The 17,045-nt window shown below is 51.9% G+C and overlaps 1 protein-coding gene across 1 annotated transcript in view; it reads right to left on the bottom strand.

Moving 5' to 3' along the window:
* The window catches only part of LOC142047367 (lanosterol synthase-like), a 60,102-nt gene that overhangs the window by 32,185 nt on the left and 10,872 nt on the right, over positions 1 to 17,045 (bottom strand). Inside the window, 5 exon segments of the mRNA XM_075069814.1 lie at positions 1,083 to 1,214; positions 2,749 to 2,972; positions 4,326 to 4,434; positions 5,181 to 5,319; positions 6,387 to 6,555. Of these exon segments, the coding sequence (XP_074925915.1) occupies positions 1,083 to 1,214; positions 2,749 to 2,972; positions 4,326 to 4,434; positions 5,181 to 5,319; positions 6,387 to 6,555 (773 nt within the window).

Raw genomic sequence — 17,045 nt, forward strand, 5'->3', positions numbered from 1 at the left:
GATCAAGCCTGGGACCTCCCTGTCCCGTATTTCTGCGGAGTAATTGAGTAATGATGCTGTATTCACTGGACCGTGAGGCTCCCCACATGAGGACCTCTTTGCCGCTCGAGAGAACGGGAAGGCAGGTTTCGCTTCTTCCAAGGAGCTCCCTGGGCCTCCCTCTCAGACGCAGCGCCTGAGTCCCGGTGGAAAGGCACCTACTTTATGCCCCCACCGGTTCCGCTCGTTTCCACAGAGTCCTCTCAAACTCGCAGGGACAGGCCCACTCTGATCCTCAGACTCCACATGCTGAAGCAACATGGTACATTCCTGTTATTCAAATTACTCTCCTCCCGTGGCATGACGACCCCCTGCACTGCGGCCATACCTCATAACAAATGACTATCAGCGGCTTCACCATCCGGACCTGCAGTCCCTTCATCGACACAGGGCTGCGGACATGTTGACCAGTGAATTGCGTGTTCCGTCTGGTAACATACAGTGTGCTCGGGCAGGCAGGAAAGCCTTCAGAGGACGACATATCTCGCCATGAACCGTTTCTTCCACTGGCTGCCAGTTACTAATCACGGACAGGGTGCTGTCCCCATGTGTCCTGGATTACCTAGGTCCCAAGAGCAGGGCTGCGGGTCCTCTTCTAAGTAAAGGTCATCTTGCAGATATTTAGCCTTCCCCAGGGAAAGTAAGTCAGCTCGAATTCTTCTCACTGCCATAAAGTATTCTAGGTTCACTTAAGGCTGAACTGTTGTAGCCTCAACTCAGAGTGCCCGACCCTACCTGGGCGTCTCACCGGGCTAGCCAAGCTCATTGGTTTCCCCGTTCGAAGCCTCTTGCCACCGTGCTCTGCGGTGTACTCTCCGGAAGACAAGCCTCCTTGTCGTATCACCTTCGGCAAGATGAGCAATCAGAGCTTCGGGTGATAGTGGACCCGTGATGACGGTAGCTCCACAAGGACAGAGGACATGCTCGGGACCAACACTGCATTCCTGCCTAAGGTGGTGTCGCCTTTCATGATAAGCAAGACATCTCTCCACTGTTTTCTGAAACCGATTCAAGTCACGTCGGAAAACCGCACAACCACATACCTTGGATGTTGCCCAGGCTCTCGCCTTTTATATTCGAGAGAACCAAACCTCCGAAGGCACCGCCAGCTCTTTTTTCTTTGAGCTGGGCTACCAGATAAAGGCATGGGCCAGTCGTCTTCCCAACGAAGTCATCTGTGGGGACACGCAGCCGAACGAGGTGAGCATGATTCACATCCAGCTGCCATCTCACCACCCATTCTACCGCTAAGGCTCACTGGCCGCTTTCTCTGCCCCATATCCGCCCATCCAGGGAAATATGTCGCTGCTAAACCCTGGTCTGTCCCACCACACTTGCCTCACATTACGCCATGGTTCGCAGTCCAGAAGACATGCGCCTGTTGGCTCAGCAGTTTTGCAGTCCGCAACATCTCACTCCTGACCATTCCATTAGCCTAGGGTAAGGCTGTGGAATGCTACTAATTGGAAGGGATGATGAGGCATAGCACCGAAGAAATACAATAGATTGGTACCACCTTTGTACTGTTGTTCGGTCGAGATGTGTTGCTTCATAATCATTTGCCAAACCCCCTCCTCCCCTCTGGGAGGAGCCGGGGTGTATCGATGTGGGGCTGGCGGCCAAGAGAGTGCGAATTAGGACCGAGATTCTCAAACAGGTGAAGTCACAGTGCCCTAGGCCTGGGGGTTTTCCACCTCGAAGGCAAACAAACTCAGCCAGACAAAAGATGACTTGTTAACTCCCACTGCTAACCACAATCACGACAAGCAATTTCCCTTAGACACTCCAGGTTCCCAGACACCACCAGGCCAGCCCCGGGATGAAGGGGTATGAAAACCAACACCCCAGTAAAAGAAAAAGGGTCGCGTTCGGCCCAAACACCAAAGCCCAGACCCATGTTCAAATACCATCAGATCTTACCCACAAATCACGTCTGTGCTCAATCCTTTGAATCTAAAATCTAAAGGTTATCATAAAAGGAAAAACTAGAGATGGAGAGCTAGAAGGGTTAAATGGAATCAATTTACGATACAGTAAGGCAAGTTAGTTCAGTCCGGGTAGCAAGTGATGTATTAAAACGCGCGTAAACAAGTTTGCGAGAACTCCCACTGGAATGGGTCATCAGCCTTTGGCAGATGCAGTTGTAGCAACAGTCCTCCAGAGGTAAGAGCAGGATGAAGACAGAAATGTAATGAGGCTCCGCCTTAGTAGCTTTTCTCGTTAAAAAACACTCCCTTCTTCCGACGTGTGGAAGTGACATGCAAAATGGAGTCTGCAGTCACATGGGCCATCTGCACACCCTGCGAGTCAAAAAGGCATTATTTGCCTCCCTCAGTAATGGTCAATTGGTACGAGGTCCTACATGGCATCAAGCAGCGAACGCAAGCTCACCAAAGATGTCTGGACTTTCCATAACAAGCACAGGTTGGAAATACAGAAGTACACATCGCAATATTCATAACTGCAACTACAAAATGAACAGCAGACAGAACAGCATAATCATACCAGTAACACGTAACCGGTCTTAGAACACCTTATACGACCCCCTTACATAGGATTTGGGCCACTACGAGAACCTTGTGCAACTCAGCTTCATATGACCCAGGCTTTAAATAAACATCACAGCCGCAAGAAGGAAGAAAGGGGTTGGTTGGCAGGGGTATATAACTCCGTGCCAGATAAAGGCGCAGCTCAGGGCACCCAGCCGACCATCGAGTGTCTTCGGAGCTGGGCAAGCCCTTCTCAACAGTCCCAGCCCCATGGCTGCTGGGGGGAGGATAGGATGCCAGAGAGCTCCAGCCACATGCTGACCTTTGCTGTGGAGGTTGATCCGAGCCCTCACGAGGTCCGGGTCATCCGGCCCAACCCCCAGGATCCTCAGGGACGTGTAATTGAGCGCTGTGCCAAACACTGTCGATTTGTCTTCCACATGCCTGCCACATACAGAGAGCGGGGAAGTCAGATGTGGCTGAGCACTTGTGCAATCCACCGAGACTGGTTTCACTGGGGCGAACCTAAGCAGGGGGTTAAAGCTAACCAGGCAAACTAACTGAAAAGCAACCGCCCTGGGCCAAGCTGCTGGGAAACGAGAACAAAATGCTCCCAGCCCCTCACTCTAGCGGTCAACCCATGGTGAAGGGGGGCTCTGGTCACGCCACATGCTGGCCTCCCCGTCACTGCAGCTCCAGCAGTCTCACACTCAGCTTAGCTCTGAGCCATTTCCCACATGTAAGGGAGCGCCAGGCCAAGCGCTGGATGCTGCGGGGGAGCTTCCGAAGCACTCTGCTACGGCCTAGCCTGTCCCCGATGAAGCCATAGGCAAGTGCTCTCGCCAAGCCAAGGGGGGGCAGAGCGACACTAACGCCGAGTACTGCAAAACCCCCACCACTGCGTTGCTGCGTGATTCAGTACAGTGACACTGCCGGAGCTAAAGTCACCCCGGAAGTGCCGATGAAGTGGGGCTTGATTTGCTAATGAATTCAGAGTGTTTCCCTCCCAGGGGCCGGCTTGGGGGCTGGTGGGATTTCAGTGATTTTGTTTAATAGGTTGAGGTAAGACACGCTGAAAATGAGCCAGTTTTGAACATTCTCCCTTGTTTCCTAGTGCTCCTCTAGGTCCCCCTCCCGTCTGCTGGAATAGGGAAACCTGCCTAGGCAATGGCGGAGAGCTGGCAGTGCAGGCGTACGTTTCTACCATGATTTCTTCCCCTTTCACCCAGGCGTCTGATCACAGACCCTCCTCCTAGAAAAAGACATTCTTCTCCAGTGAAGCCAAGACAGAGTGCACGTAACAGCCAGAACGCCCCTGCAGACCAGCCCGACACCACCCCTGCAATGTTCCTGGCAGTCCATCCCTGCCTGCTGGAAGGATCCCCTCACCCTTGTTTCTGTGTCCTCCTTCTCTGAGTGTATTTAATGACCAGCCAGCCCACCCCACTAACATACCTCGACCCGCTACAGCTGCTCTGCGCACTCCAGGAATGCCATGACCCGGGAAGGGTTAGTGAGGGGAAGCACAAAGCAGGTGGAGCAGGACCTAATGCCTGGCAATAACGTCTGAGATATAAGGCCGTATCAGAGCAGATAACAATGCGCAAGGCAGACATCTCAGGAATGGAACTGACTTTTGTGCTTGCAAGAGGCTTCTGAGACTGCTATACTGTTTTCACTGGCTGTGTTGTGCAGGGACAAACAGAGAGGAACCACTCCTCTGGTCAACTGGGTCTGGAACGCACAACCTGCCCAATGCAGCAGGAATAAGGAGAAAGGAGCTTCTCTGCTACTCACAAGCCCCAGCCTCCGTCCGGGAGCTGCACTGAGCGCAGGTAACGCACCATCTCCCTCCTGTAACCTTCTGGCAGTGGGATCTTGGCAACGTGGCAGGTGATCAGGAGACCTGTTGGACAAAACAGTCCACTCTTTAGGCCAAACCACCCCCCGATTTCAGCCTCAGGGACACTCTAGTTGGTTCAGAGAAGCATGTGTCCTCTTCTTGGTCAGCACAGGACATGAGAAATCACTGTAGCTAGGAGTCCCAAGTACGCACAGCACGTATAGCTAACAAGGCGCAGCTGCAGCCCCAGGCTAAGTGGCTCCAAGATCGTCATCTGCGGGAACCCAAAAGGGTCGTCAGGGATGTTCAGACAGAATGTACATCAGACTGTAACAACCACATGACCTTCCCTAGCATTCCCGGCTTCAGCCCCCGCTATGGAACAGGCTGTTGGGGTCAGACTGCACCAAAGGACCCCGCCCCATTTGGCAAAACCAGATGGGGGATTTCACTGGCTGGGTAGTTCTTGGTGCTTCACAACAGATGTCAGCTCCTTATTAAAGACATGTTCACTGGGGATTAACTGTCATGCAATGCAGCTTGGGCACTTCCTAGGTCACTGTTTGGGGAAACGATTGGCCATTAAGGTTCAGCACCTAGTGTGCTGTGGAATAACAAGACACTGCCCTGCCCAGGCCTGCGACAGCGCCTGCCCCTGAATCATCCCAGACAGCTAAGCAAAGTTCCCACAGACCCTGGCCACGCTGCTGGACCCTGCTTGGCACCCGCTATCCCATCCCTACGCAGGTAACTCTGTGGGGAGGTGCTGCCGCTCAGAGCACATGGCATAGCTATTTCATCCACCGTACCTGGCAGCAGGAAGAGGGGCCCCCCGTAGTCACCAGGCCAGTGCCCATCCTCTGCCTGCAGGCCAGAGTAAAACTTCATCCCATTCAGCGCTGCTTCCTGGGCCGTGCAGGCCTGGGGCAAGGCCTTGAAGAACTCACTCTGCGAAGAAAGGAAGAGGAACAGGGACAGACACAAATTAAAAGAGCAGTGCTCCAGCCAAGGCTGGCTTTATAAACTGCGGGGCCTGATTCAAATACCCAGCAGTGGTTCGGGGCTTCAGTGGCACCCCAGTGGCGGGGGGTCCACTCCGGGTCTTCCGCAGCACCAAAAGACCTCCTGCCACCGAAGACCCAGAGCAGACCAGGTGAGTAAAAAAAATTTTTATAATTTAAAAGGCACCTAAGATGCCCTTTTAGGCACAGGGCCCAATTCCGGGGAATCAAGGGAATCAGCTTAAAGCCAGCCCTGGCTCCAGCTCGCGCTCAAAGAATGGCCAACAGCCAAGACACCAGTAGAATCAAGTGCCTTGTGCTATGGGCTATGGCAGCACAGCAGTCCCACGGGTAATCAGGGTCTGTGTACCTTCCCCATGGCCTGCACTGCACTGGCCTTTCACACAATACTTAGTAGCAACGCCAGCAACAGGACACCAAATCCAGCACAGAGCAACTGTGCAGAGCATGCGTAGGGATGAAGAGGTGTGGGAGGGGAGCAGAGGAGGAATGTGGATACAAGCAGGATGCTTGCTGCCTTGAAGCACCTTCTGAGTCATTCAATGCATAATCCGCAAAGAGTCAGCAGGCAGGAAGGGAGCAGGGCAAACAGTCCTCCCCCTGGCCCCTTTTTCAGGGGCCAGATTCCAGGCCTCCAGGCATGGAAGGGTCAGCAGATTCTGGTCCCAGCTAGGCAAGATGTCCCCTTGCAGGGAGCTGTGACACCTCCCCTCTTCCCCAGCAACCAATATAACCAGCTTAGCATGAGGTTGTGAATTCTGCCCCTGATGCCAGCACCACCTGTGCCTGCCCTGTGGAATTAGCAAGCATGTGAATCCCAGATAGTCACTGAAAAGAAGCCTTGCTTCAGAGACAACGACTCAGCATTTGGGGGCAGGAGACAATAGCGGCAATAGGGGAATTACAGCCAGCCATACGGGCATGGGGTTTAGGTGGCTGCCCCCTTCCCAGCCTTGGCAAACACTGCACTGCGAGTGAAAATCAGCCACCCACCGTGTCCAAGCCTACGCAGTGAGCCTCCAGCCCGCTCTGCTCTCGCTCACATTCCTCGCCAGCCTCCAGGTAGCGCCAGCTCTGCCGCCCTTCTTCATTGCTCAGACGCCAGCGGGTGAGGTCACTCGCAGGTTCTGTTTTATACGGACCGCCCCTTCTCCGCAAACACCTGGAGAGACCACAGGGAACCAGACAAATCCCAGGCGCGTCACCAACCATTGCCGGCTCTGAGCATCAGGCTGTCAGTGCCCTGGGACGCGCAGGGCCAAAGCAGACGCCTGCTGCAGCATCAGCAATAGACATGAGAACCCAGAGAGCTCTGCACTCAGCCACGAGCTGGCTGCCAACACTTAGATTTTGCAAAATAACAAGCGGGAAGAGGCAAGTCCTCGGAGCAACAGCTGGGCCAATGTCATTTTGCTTGGCTTTGACCACTGCACACCGTGCTGTCAGAACAAGCACCTGACAGACCCTCAACCGGTGCCACACAGAGGGGCTACTTCTGACAGCGCTCCCCTTTCCTGGCACCTTCCCACCCCACGCTGTCCTCACAGCAACACCGGACCAAGTTCTAGGGAGTTTCCATCGGCCCAATGGGGGGGGGGTGGGGGACCTGTCACTGCGAAGGGGTGGCAGCTCTGGATTTAAAATATCTCATTTAAAAGGAATTCCTAAGAGCCCCAGCCCCTGCTGGCAGGCGGTTGCTGCACTGCACAGACCAGTTTACTCCGTGGCACCGCGCTGTGCAGCATTACACATAGCCGTACAGCTCCGAGCACAGGGGCCTCTGGAAGCCGCTGGAACAGAACAGGCTACAACTGGGATGCAGCAACAGCACTGGCCAGAGTCACAGAGGGCACACTTACACAGAGACAGAGACACACAGACACACACACACCTCTCACAGAAGATACACACAGAGACACACACACTGACAACACACACATAATTCACATGCACTCGCACAGAGACTCACTCACACAGCCACTGGTACAGAGGCACCATACACAAGACGCACACACACACTAAGCACCACTCTTCACAGAGGTTCAGAGGGACGCGCACACACATCACAGACACACACAAGACACAGAGACACACTCACACAAAGACACACAATTCACATGCACTCGCACAGAGACTCACTCACACAGCCACTGGTACAGAGGCACTACACAGACGCACACACCACTTAAGACACACACTCTCACAGAGGTCAGAGGGACGCGCACAACACTCACACAGACACACCAAAGCACAGAGACACACTCACACAAAGACACACAATCACATGCACTCGCACAGAGACTCACTCACACAGCCACTGGTACAGAGGCACATACACAAGCGCCACACACATAGACACCACTCTCACGAGGTTCAGAGGGACGCGCACACACACTCACACAGAACCACACAAGACACAGAGACACATCACACAAGAACACAAATTCACATGCACTCGCACAGAGACTCACTCACACAGCCATGGCACAGAGGCGCGCACACACAAGACAAACACGCACACACAGACACACACTCTCGCAGAGGTTCAGAGGACGCGCACAACACTCACACAGACCACACACAAACGACAGAGACACACTCACACAAAGGACACAAAATTCACATGCACTCGACAGAGACTCACTCACACAAGCACTGGCACAGAGGCGCGCACACACAAGACAAACCGCACACACAGCACACACTCTCGCAGAGGCTCAGAGGGACACGCGCGCACACACTCACGCAGACACACACTGACACAGAGACACGACACTTGACACACACTCACACAGGACACACACAATTCACATGCACTCGCACAGAACTCACTCACACAGCCACTGGCACAGAGGCGCGCACCACAGACACGCACACAGACACACTCGCAGAGGGCTCAGAGGGCGCGCGCGCGCAACACACAACCACACTGACACAGAACACAGAACTGACCACACACACACACAACACACACTGACACAGAGACACAGACACTGACACACACACAGATACACACTGACACACACACACACACTCACGTTTCGTGCCCATCTCGCGGCCGCCGCACGCCCTGACTCCGGGAGCCGCGGGCTCGCGGCGCGGCGCGGCGATTCCCCCCACCCCTCGGCGGCATGGGCCAGCGCGGCGCCGGCCAATCAGGGCCGGCCCGGGCCCCGGCCCGCCCCTGCTGCCAGAGGGGCTCGCCCTCGCCCAGCCCGCCCCGGCCGGCCCCGGCTGCAAGGCGGGTGGGACCCCTGCTGGCCGCCCTGCGATGCAGCTCGGGCTCCAGCCCCGCCGGGCGCAGCCCGGCCCGCACGGGCAGGGCGCGCCCCGCCCGGCGGCCGCCCACGGGGGTCCCTGGGCCCGCACCGCGAGCACCGTCCCTGGGGCGCGTGGGCTAACCACGCCAAGCCGCGCACTGCGGCTCCGCCTCCTCCACCGGCCCAGGGCAGCCTTCACCCAGCGCCCAGAGATGATAAATGCCCCCCAAGCAACGCCAAGAGAAACTCCGCAGACTCGTCCGCACCACCCTGCCACATGCGTCCCAAGAGACCGAGCACGGGAACCCGGGCAGACCCCTCATGGTACCTGGCCATGACACTCGAGTGTCAGGACACCCAGAATCCAGCCTCAAGCCAGTCACCACCCAAAGGGGCAGCATCCTCCAGGGCAACTGACTGTCTGCACACACCGCACAACATTAACCACCTCCCTCAGCGCACCGTCCTCAACACCAGGGATGTCGCTTTCCTATTCACCAACATCCCTCACCCTGAGAGCTTCACAGCCTGCCTCAAATGTGAGACAATGGACAACACTCAGACCTCCACCCCAAACACGTTCTCAAACTCACCCATCTCATCCTCACCCAGACCAGTTTTACATTCAAAAACAAACATGGGACCAGCCATGGGTACTAGGATGGCTCCCCAATATGCCAGCCTCTTCACGAGCCACCTTGAGGAAGAATGTCTGGAGAAATGCACCACGAAACCTATGAGAACCTGAGTGTGACGGGATCCCCAGGGTGCAACCTGGGATGGCGGGACAGCAGTGCCTCCTTAACGCACTGCTCTGGATTGTCTCTCACAACACCTTACTGACAGGCAGCAAACCCCTCCCAGTACTGTTACCACTCAGTACAACCCCATGTGGAGTCCCACACCCAGCCAGATGCATGACTGCTCCCAGAGCCACTCACAAATCACACAGCACAAGGCACCAGCCAAATCCCTCCAGATCCCAGCCTTTACCACCGGAATACACCATCTTGCACTGCTCAAGACCCTTCCTTGAGCAATGCAAGTTTATTAATTGGTTCATCACTTCATCGATGGAAAGTGATGAACCAATTAATAAAGCAGATTTACCAAACACTTCAGTCAAACTCACTGGTAAGGATCAACATTAAGATAAGTCTGTTGATTACCAAAGATGGATTTTAAGTGATTATAAGTGATAGGCAAGGAGTCAAAGCAGTTCCCAAAGGAAAATAAAAGATAAGCATGCAGTCTAAATTCTCAACCTTATTAGACTAGGCAATATCTTGACTAAGCAGTTTTTCTCACCCCACTGAATGCTGCAGGTTGGTTACAGTCTTTCATAAGCAGGCTCTCCCTGTTAGCCTGGGGAACCATCTCCTCAGCTCCAGCATCATATGCACCAACTTCCCCTCTTTCCCATGGGTGCTCAATCCCCTCTGCTCCCTGATCCCACCCACAGTCCACCCCTTCCATGAGGCCCTGCCACATCCCACCTCTTCCACCCCTGCCCCGCCCCCATTCCAACCCCTTCCCCAAAGTCCCTGCCCCAACTCTGCCCCTATTCCAGTTCCCTCCCCAATTCCCCAGTCCCACTTCCTCCCCGAGCATGCCACGTTCCCGCTCCTTCCCCTCCCTCCCAGAGCGTGCTAAAGCTGCCAAACAGCTGTTTGGCGGCAGCCAGAGGGGAAGCGCTGGGAGGTAGGCGGAGGAACAGGGACACAGCCTGCTCAAGGGAGGAGGAGATGTGGGGGGTGAGTGGAGCTTGGCTGCCAGTGGGTGCAGAGCACCCACTAACTTTTCCCTCTGGGTGCTGCAGCCCCGGAGCACCTATGGAGACGGTGCCTATGTCCAGTGTTCTTGTTGACTTTAACGTGGGTGGGGGAGGAGAACGGACAAACCATGCAGCCTCTAGCCCATATTTTATGTCCTCAGTCATATGCTTGGAGAACACAAGTCCAGGCATGTCTGATGGGCATTGCCAAAAAACCAGGCAAGGCTAAGCAATTCCCCTGGTGTGGCCTTGTGCAAGTGAGTCATTGAACTGTAACTCCCTCACTAGATGATGGCTGTTGATGATTGTTCAACACACACCCGGGTGTTTACTGCCTCCCTTGTTGTTGTGTCTGGGAAACTAATGTCTGGGTGATTCCCCAATTCACAATCAGAAATGTACCAGCTGTCTGGTGCAAAAGCTCTTCTTGCTCTCAGTACTCCCAGCCATATGGTAAAGAGGAGCCCTGCCAGTGAGCCCAGCTGGGAATCTGGTTAAAGCCAATTACTGAGTTTTCCTAAGGAAATCCATCTGGGACCATGGTGCTTAGAGGGGCCACACTGAGAATGCTTATTTACAGCAAACTGCAAGGAATAGGGCAGACAATCCCCACAACTGGCAGTTTATTCTATACTTAGATTCACCAAGCCAAGTAACAAAATACCATCTGTAATACCACACTGGTTACTAAAAAGCCAAAATGCAGTCCCCTTTAAGGAATCCAGCCTTTGGCTCCCATCTAGCCAGCCAAATCCCGTATAGTGAGAGATTACTAACAATCTTGTTCACCGTACTTAAAGTTCTACCAGTCCAAGGAACTAGACACATTGCCCATCAGGTCAATGAATATTTCAGATCTCATCCAAATACACGATTACAGCCAATCCTTATTAACTAAATCTAAGATTTATTAGTAAAAAGAAAAAAAGAAAGAAGAGCATTGCTATGATTAAGAATTCAGTATACATACATATATGAATAAAGGTCTTAGATCAGTTTCATTGCAGATATGGGGAGGCTGCTGATTTGCAAAAGTCTTTCTGGAATCAATTAAAAAAGTTATAGTCCAATAGGCACTCCAGGTGCAGAGTTTGTTACAAATGGTTTGTTGTCAAACTGGGAGGATGTATCAAGTGGGGTCCCACAGGACTCAATCCTGGGTGCAGTACTATTCAATATTTTCATTAACGACTTGGACAATGGAGTGGAGAAAATGCTTATAACATTTGTGGATGATACCAGTCGGAGAGGTGCAAGTTCTTTGGAGAACAGGCTTAGAATACAAAAAGGCCTTAACGAATTGGTCTGAAATTAACCAAATGAATTTCAATAAGGACAAGTGCAAGTACTACACTTAAGAAAGAAAAAAAAATCAAATGGACAACTACAAAATGGGGAATAACTGGTGAGGCAGTAATACTGCAGAAAAAGATCTGGGGGGCAAAGTGGATTAGAAATTGAAGACAAGCCAACAATGTGATGCAGTAGCAAAAAAGGTTAATATAATTCTGGGGGGTAGTAACAGAAGTGTCATATCTCAGACATGGGAGGTACTTGCCCTGCTCTACTCGACACTGGTGAGGCCTCAGCTGGAGTATTGTGCCTAGTTTTGGGTGCCACATATTGGGAAGAATGTGGATAAACTGAAGAGCGTCCAAAGGAGAGCAACAAAAATGATAAAAGATTTAGAAAATGTCACCTAGGAGGAAAGATTGAAAAAAAACGGGGCATATTTAGTTTTGAGAAAAGAAGACTGAGGGGACTTGATAACAGTCTTCAAATATGTTAAGGGCTGTTAGAAATAGGTCAGTGATCAATAGTTCTCCATGTCCAGCCAAAGTACGACAAGAAGTAATTTATTCAATGTACAGCCAGGGTGATTTAGTTTAGATATTAGGAAAAACTTTCTAACTGGAAGGACAGTTAAGTACTGAAATAGGTTCCCAAGGGAAGTTGTGGAATTCCCATCACCGGAATTTTTAAGAACAGGTTAGACAAACACCTGCCAGGGATAGTCTAGGGTTACTGGTCCTGCTGGCTCAGTGCAGGGTAGTGGACTAAATGACCTTGAGACTCCTTCCAGCTCTATGTTTCTGTGATTCTATGATTTGGCTGGAACTCCTGCTACAGCAAGCAGAACCCCTGCTCTGTGCTTCCCAGAAGAGGCAATTTGAGGATTTTTGCTAACTACTAACTCCTGTCGCATTTGCAATAAAGGAGCTTCCCTACTTACTTTCTGTGCTCTGGTTTGTACTGACATCGACTGTTGCTTTAAAGTTGCTGTATTTTATCTTATATTCGAGACTGAAGATATAAACTCTTTTTATAGGAAATCAAATGTATGTAAAGAAAAGGAATAGTTCTAAGAAACTATCTGGAGAATAACGGCTAAGAAAGGTGTTCTGGACACAGACTTCTTTCAGGGTAACTTATCTTAAATGGAAGTTTGTTGATAGAAAATTATAACCACGAAGTGTCAGGAGATTGTGCTTTTATCTTAAAAAAGAAATACTGACTAATGAGCATACTTTGCAGATTGCACTTCAAAACTACATCAGAAGAATGTTATTTAGGTTGCAAAGGCAAGAACTTGACAGTTAGGAAATGCCAGTATAAAAGGATATGTGGCCCCCACTTAAATGCAGTTGGGCTCAGCTCTCCTGTTCCAGTCCAGGTGCACTCTACTTTGGTGTAATGAGAAGGGTGGGGCTGCCCCTGGAGCAACCCCTGAGTCCAAAGTCCTGTGAGAACTTCGGGCTAGTTGACATCGGTGCAGCTGCTCCAATGCCACTGCAGCACATCTGGAGAAGATGCCCTATGCCGACAAGAGAGCTCTCTGCTGAGGTTGGTGTAACTTACATCACTCGGGGGTGACTTTTTTACACCCCTGAGTGATGTAAGTGATATTGACTTAAGCTGTAGTGTAGACATGACCTGAGAGAGAGAGTTGAGAGCCCAGAGCAGAAAGGAAGAGAATCCAGAAAGTAACGGGAGCTCAGAGGAAGAGCAGAGCTAGGCGCAGAGCTTTCAGGGGGGCTGTTCCTGAAGGAAGGAGCAGTCAGTTCCCCAGTGAGCAGTGGAACCAGAGCAGGCTGGTGAAAGCTGCAGACAGGCAGGTAGTGGGTCACCTACAAACTTCCACAGGCCAGAGAGACTCAGCTAGAGAGGGCTGAAGGTTGAGAACAGCATAGGAAAATGTCTGCTGGCTCTCTGAACTGGAGACCTGAACTCAGAGTGCTGCTGAAGGCTGGGGGGTGATGGAGGGGTGAGTCTCCAGGCAAGAGCTGGAGCCCTGCCTGGCAAGGAAACAAGGTGGAGAAACACCCAAGTTAGAGGGTCTGGGTGAAGTGTGGTGAGAGACACTGGAGCCAGACCTGGAAGTTAGGGTGTGGGGGAGCAGCCAGAGCTGCACCTGGGCGCTGGGTTGTGGTGAGAGATACTGGAGCTGGGCTTGGTGCTGCACTGTTGGGATGAATGTACTCTTTGGACTGTACTGGATGGGGGATTCTGGTGAGAAAGAAACCCTGCAGAAAGGGCTATTGAAATACTTTGAAGGCTGAGCTGAGTTTATCTGAGGAATTAAAATGAAAACTGAGGTGATGGGCCACTTGCGGGGCTGCCCTCAGCAAACATGTTTACAGCCAGATTTACACCAACTCACGTAACCTTAATTCTGCTCCTTTGTGCATCCAGCCTGTGCACCGAATGAGGCAGGGGTCCTGTGGGTAAGATAAGATGTGATCGTATAGTTAAAAACCATGCCATAATGCACGTGCACAGGGTGACAAATTAAGGTTGAATGGAAAACTGCAGATCTGGCATCTCCCAACTTCTGAGTGCTTGACTTTGCAACCTAAATAACATTCTTTGCACAGTTTACACTGTGTGTGTGTAATTTCCTAGGTGGTTTTTTTAAGAACGTAAAAACTAAACTAAAAGTCTATTAAATACAATTGTTAACACACACAGAACATTATCATTGGGGTTTGAACCTTCAGCACTGCAGCATACTGGTACTAGGTAAGCTACAGAGCAAGCTGGCAGTGGGAGAAGGCTGTTTTCCCAAAGGGGTGGTTGGATTGCTGGGTCTGGAGATGGAAGCCAACTTCGGCCCAGCCAGGCTCTCTCTCTCGTTCTGCTCTTGTGTGCCACATCAAGGAGTTCTCCACTATCAGAAATCTTCGTCCTGCAGCTGTCTGTGTCACTGACAGAGAATAATCAGGAGCGGCGCGAGGGTTTTTGGCACCCTAGGCGCAGGGCCGGCTCACCGGTCCCGCGCCGGTCCCGTGGCTCCGGTGGACCTGCCACAGGCGTGCCTGCGGATGCTCCACCGGAGCCGTGGGACCAGCGGACCGTCCGCAGGCACGCCTGCAGGAGGTCCACTGGAGCAGTCTGCCGCCCTCCCAAATCCTGGCACCCTAGGCGACCGCCTAGGTCGCCTAAATGGAAGCGCTGGCCCTAAGAACAATGAATCTTTTTCAAAACAATTGCAATTGCTTAACAATTTCACAATCCCTGCACCTGTAAAGTGCTTCATCCATGATCCAAATGTCCAGCTTGCCCTTGCGTGTGGTGCAGTGTGACGCCATTGGCAAGACAGAGGGACACAGAAAAATGAGGGAGTTGGTAACAATTTCAATTTCAAGGAGGGTGGCGGTCATTCCCCTGGACATTTATCTGATCCCCTCCCGCCCAGCTTTGAGAAACACTTGAGAACACTTCTTTGGCAACGTTAATGAACCTGACTAATATCAGCTCCTTCATTTCCCTTCTTCCCATGCAGTTTGCACTCTAGGTTTGGCTTGAAGGACGGGTGCTGAAAATTATATTAGTTCCTTACTGCAGTCTCTATTGTATTGTATTTGTTGCAGATCATTGTACAGCACCTTGCTTGGTTGGGGGGCTTCATAAATAAAACTGTTAATCATATTATGAAGACACAAACGTGCTAGAGACAATTAGTTATTCTGTACCAGTTTTTGCTTTGTTCTACTGACCATTCAGTGATGACACCAAGGGTTAAGTCTCTGCCGAGGTACGTTGGGTTAGCCTGGTAACTGCCTGTCTGATAGTGCAGTCAGAGCATCTGGCACATAGCTAAAGAATTAGGCTGAGGTCCTGGCCCACTGAAGACAATGGGAAAACACCCATTGACTATAATGGTCAGGATTTCACACTGTATGTTTGATTTTTTCCAGTCATGCCCCCGTGCTGTGTTCTGTGCATGCAGGTGAAGAGGACAATGTTCTGCCATTGAGAAGCAGCATCAGTTCTCCTACCTGTTGGCCATGAGCCCCGGCAGGGCCTAGGTGGTGTTGTGGATCTGGAAGGCAGGGGCGGCTCCAGGCACCAGCACGCCAAGTGTGTGCCTGGGGCGGCAAGCCACCGGGGGCGTTCTGCCGGTCGCCACAAGGGCAGCAGGCAGGTTGCCTTTGGCGGCATGCCTGTGGAGGGTCCACTGGTCCTGAGGCTTCGGTGGACCTCCCTCAGGCATGCCACCGAATCTGCGGGACCGGGGACCTCCCGCAGGCAAGCCGCCGAAGGCAGCCTGCCTGCCATGCTTGGGGTGGCAAAATACCTGAGCAGCCCCTGCTGGAAGGTGGAGCTCTGCATGTATCTGCGCTGTTCGCAGGACTCCAAGTCCTCTCCCCAGCCACCATCCTACATCTGCTTGGAGACCAGGAACTGGCAGGCCTGGGCCACCTCCCTGCATGAGGAGGCAGAGAAATGGCACGATATTGGACATGACAGAACAACACTGACTTGTATTAAAGAGCTTTACTTGACTTCCTCTAGAGCAGTGAGAAGATCAATAAGAAAGAACACAAGTAAACTCCGCACAAGCGAGCCCAGTGTGTTTGCCCTCTGCAAACAGCTGCAGTCACTATGACAGCAAAATGTCACATGGAAAAGAAAGACATGGCAGCCGCAGGTTACAGGCACCCTCTAAGCATTCTCCTTTCTCTGAAACAAGTGTCCTCATTTGGACAAGCTAACCAGCTCCTGGGAAATTTGTAAAGCTCAGGTCTATTGTTGCACAACCCTCCGCCAATATATCAGCCCTACTGCAAGAATGTCTTGATTTAGAGCAGGAGATAAAATGCCTTGAAACACATCTTACTGTTTGAGAAATCCAACTTCTACCTCCTTGCTAAAGAACTTGCTAGTATGGCTCAATACAGCACCGAGAGGATCACGTCTTCTTTATAAGAACATGCTCGTTAGTCTCTCTAATCTTTTCTGCAATTGTCTCAAACTCGGCCTCCTTCCCTACTGCCCTGACTGAACAGCAATGCTAATCACCATGACCACTGCAGTCATTCTGTACCAAACTCCAGGAAAGCCCCTAGGCTCACTGGCTTTGGTAGAGGATACTTTAAAGGGTGTTCTGAAGATGTGCTGGATCCCATTGCTTGACTGCATCAGGCAGCACTGGGCAATATAAACTCCCAAGATCCTGGAGCCTGGAGTTTGGTCCACAAATGCTCAGTGCCCTCAGGAGGGTGTACGTGAGCAAAGGTGGCTTTGAATCTGGTCCTGGGCAGAGCCCTTCAGTCTGCTCTGACTTGCTCCAGTTGCCACTACGATCGATTCCATTTAATAGCAATCTGGATAGTC

This window comes from Chelonoidis abingdonii, chromosome 10 (genome assembly GCF_003597395.2).
Source record: "Chelonoidis abingdonii isolate Lonesome George chromosome 10, CheloAbing_2.0, whole genome shotgun sequence".
Lineage (NCBI taxonomy): Eukaryota > Metazoa > Chordata > Testudines > Testudinidae > Chelonoidis > Chelonoidis abingdonii.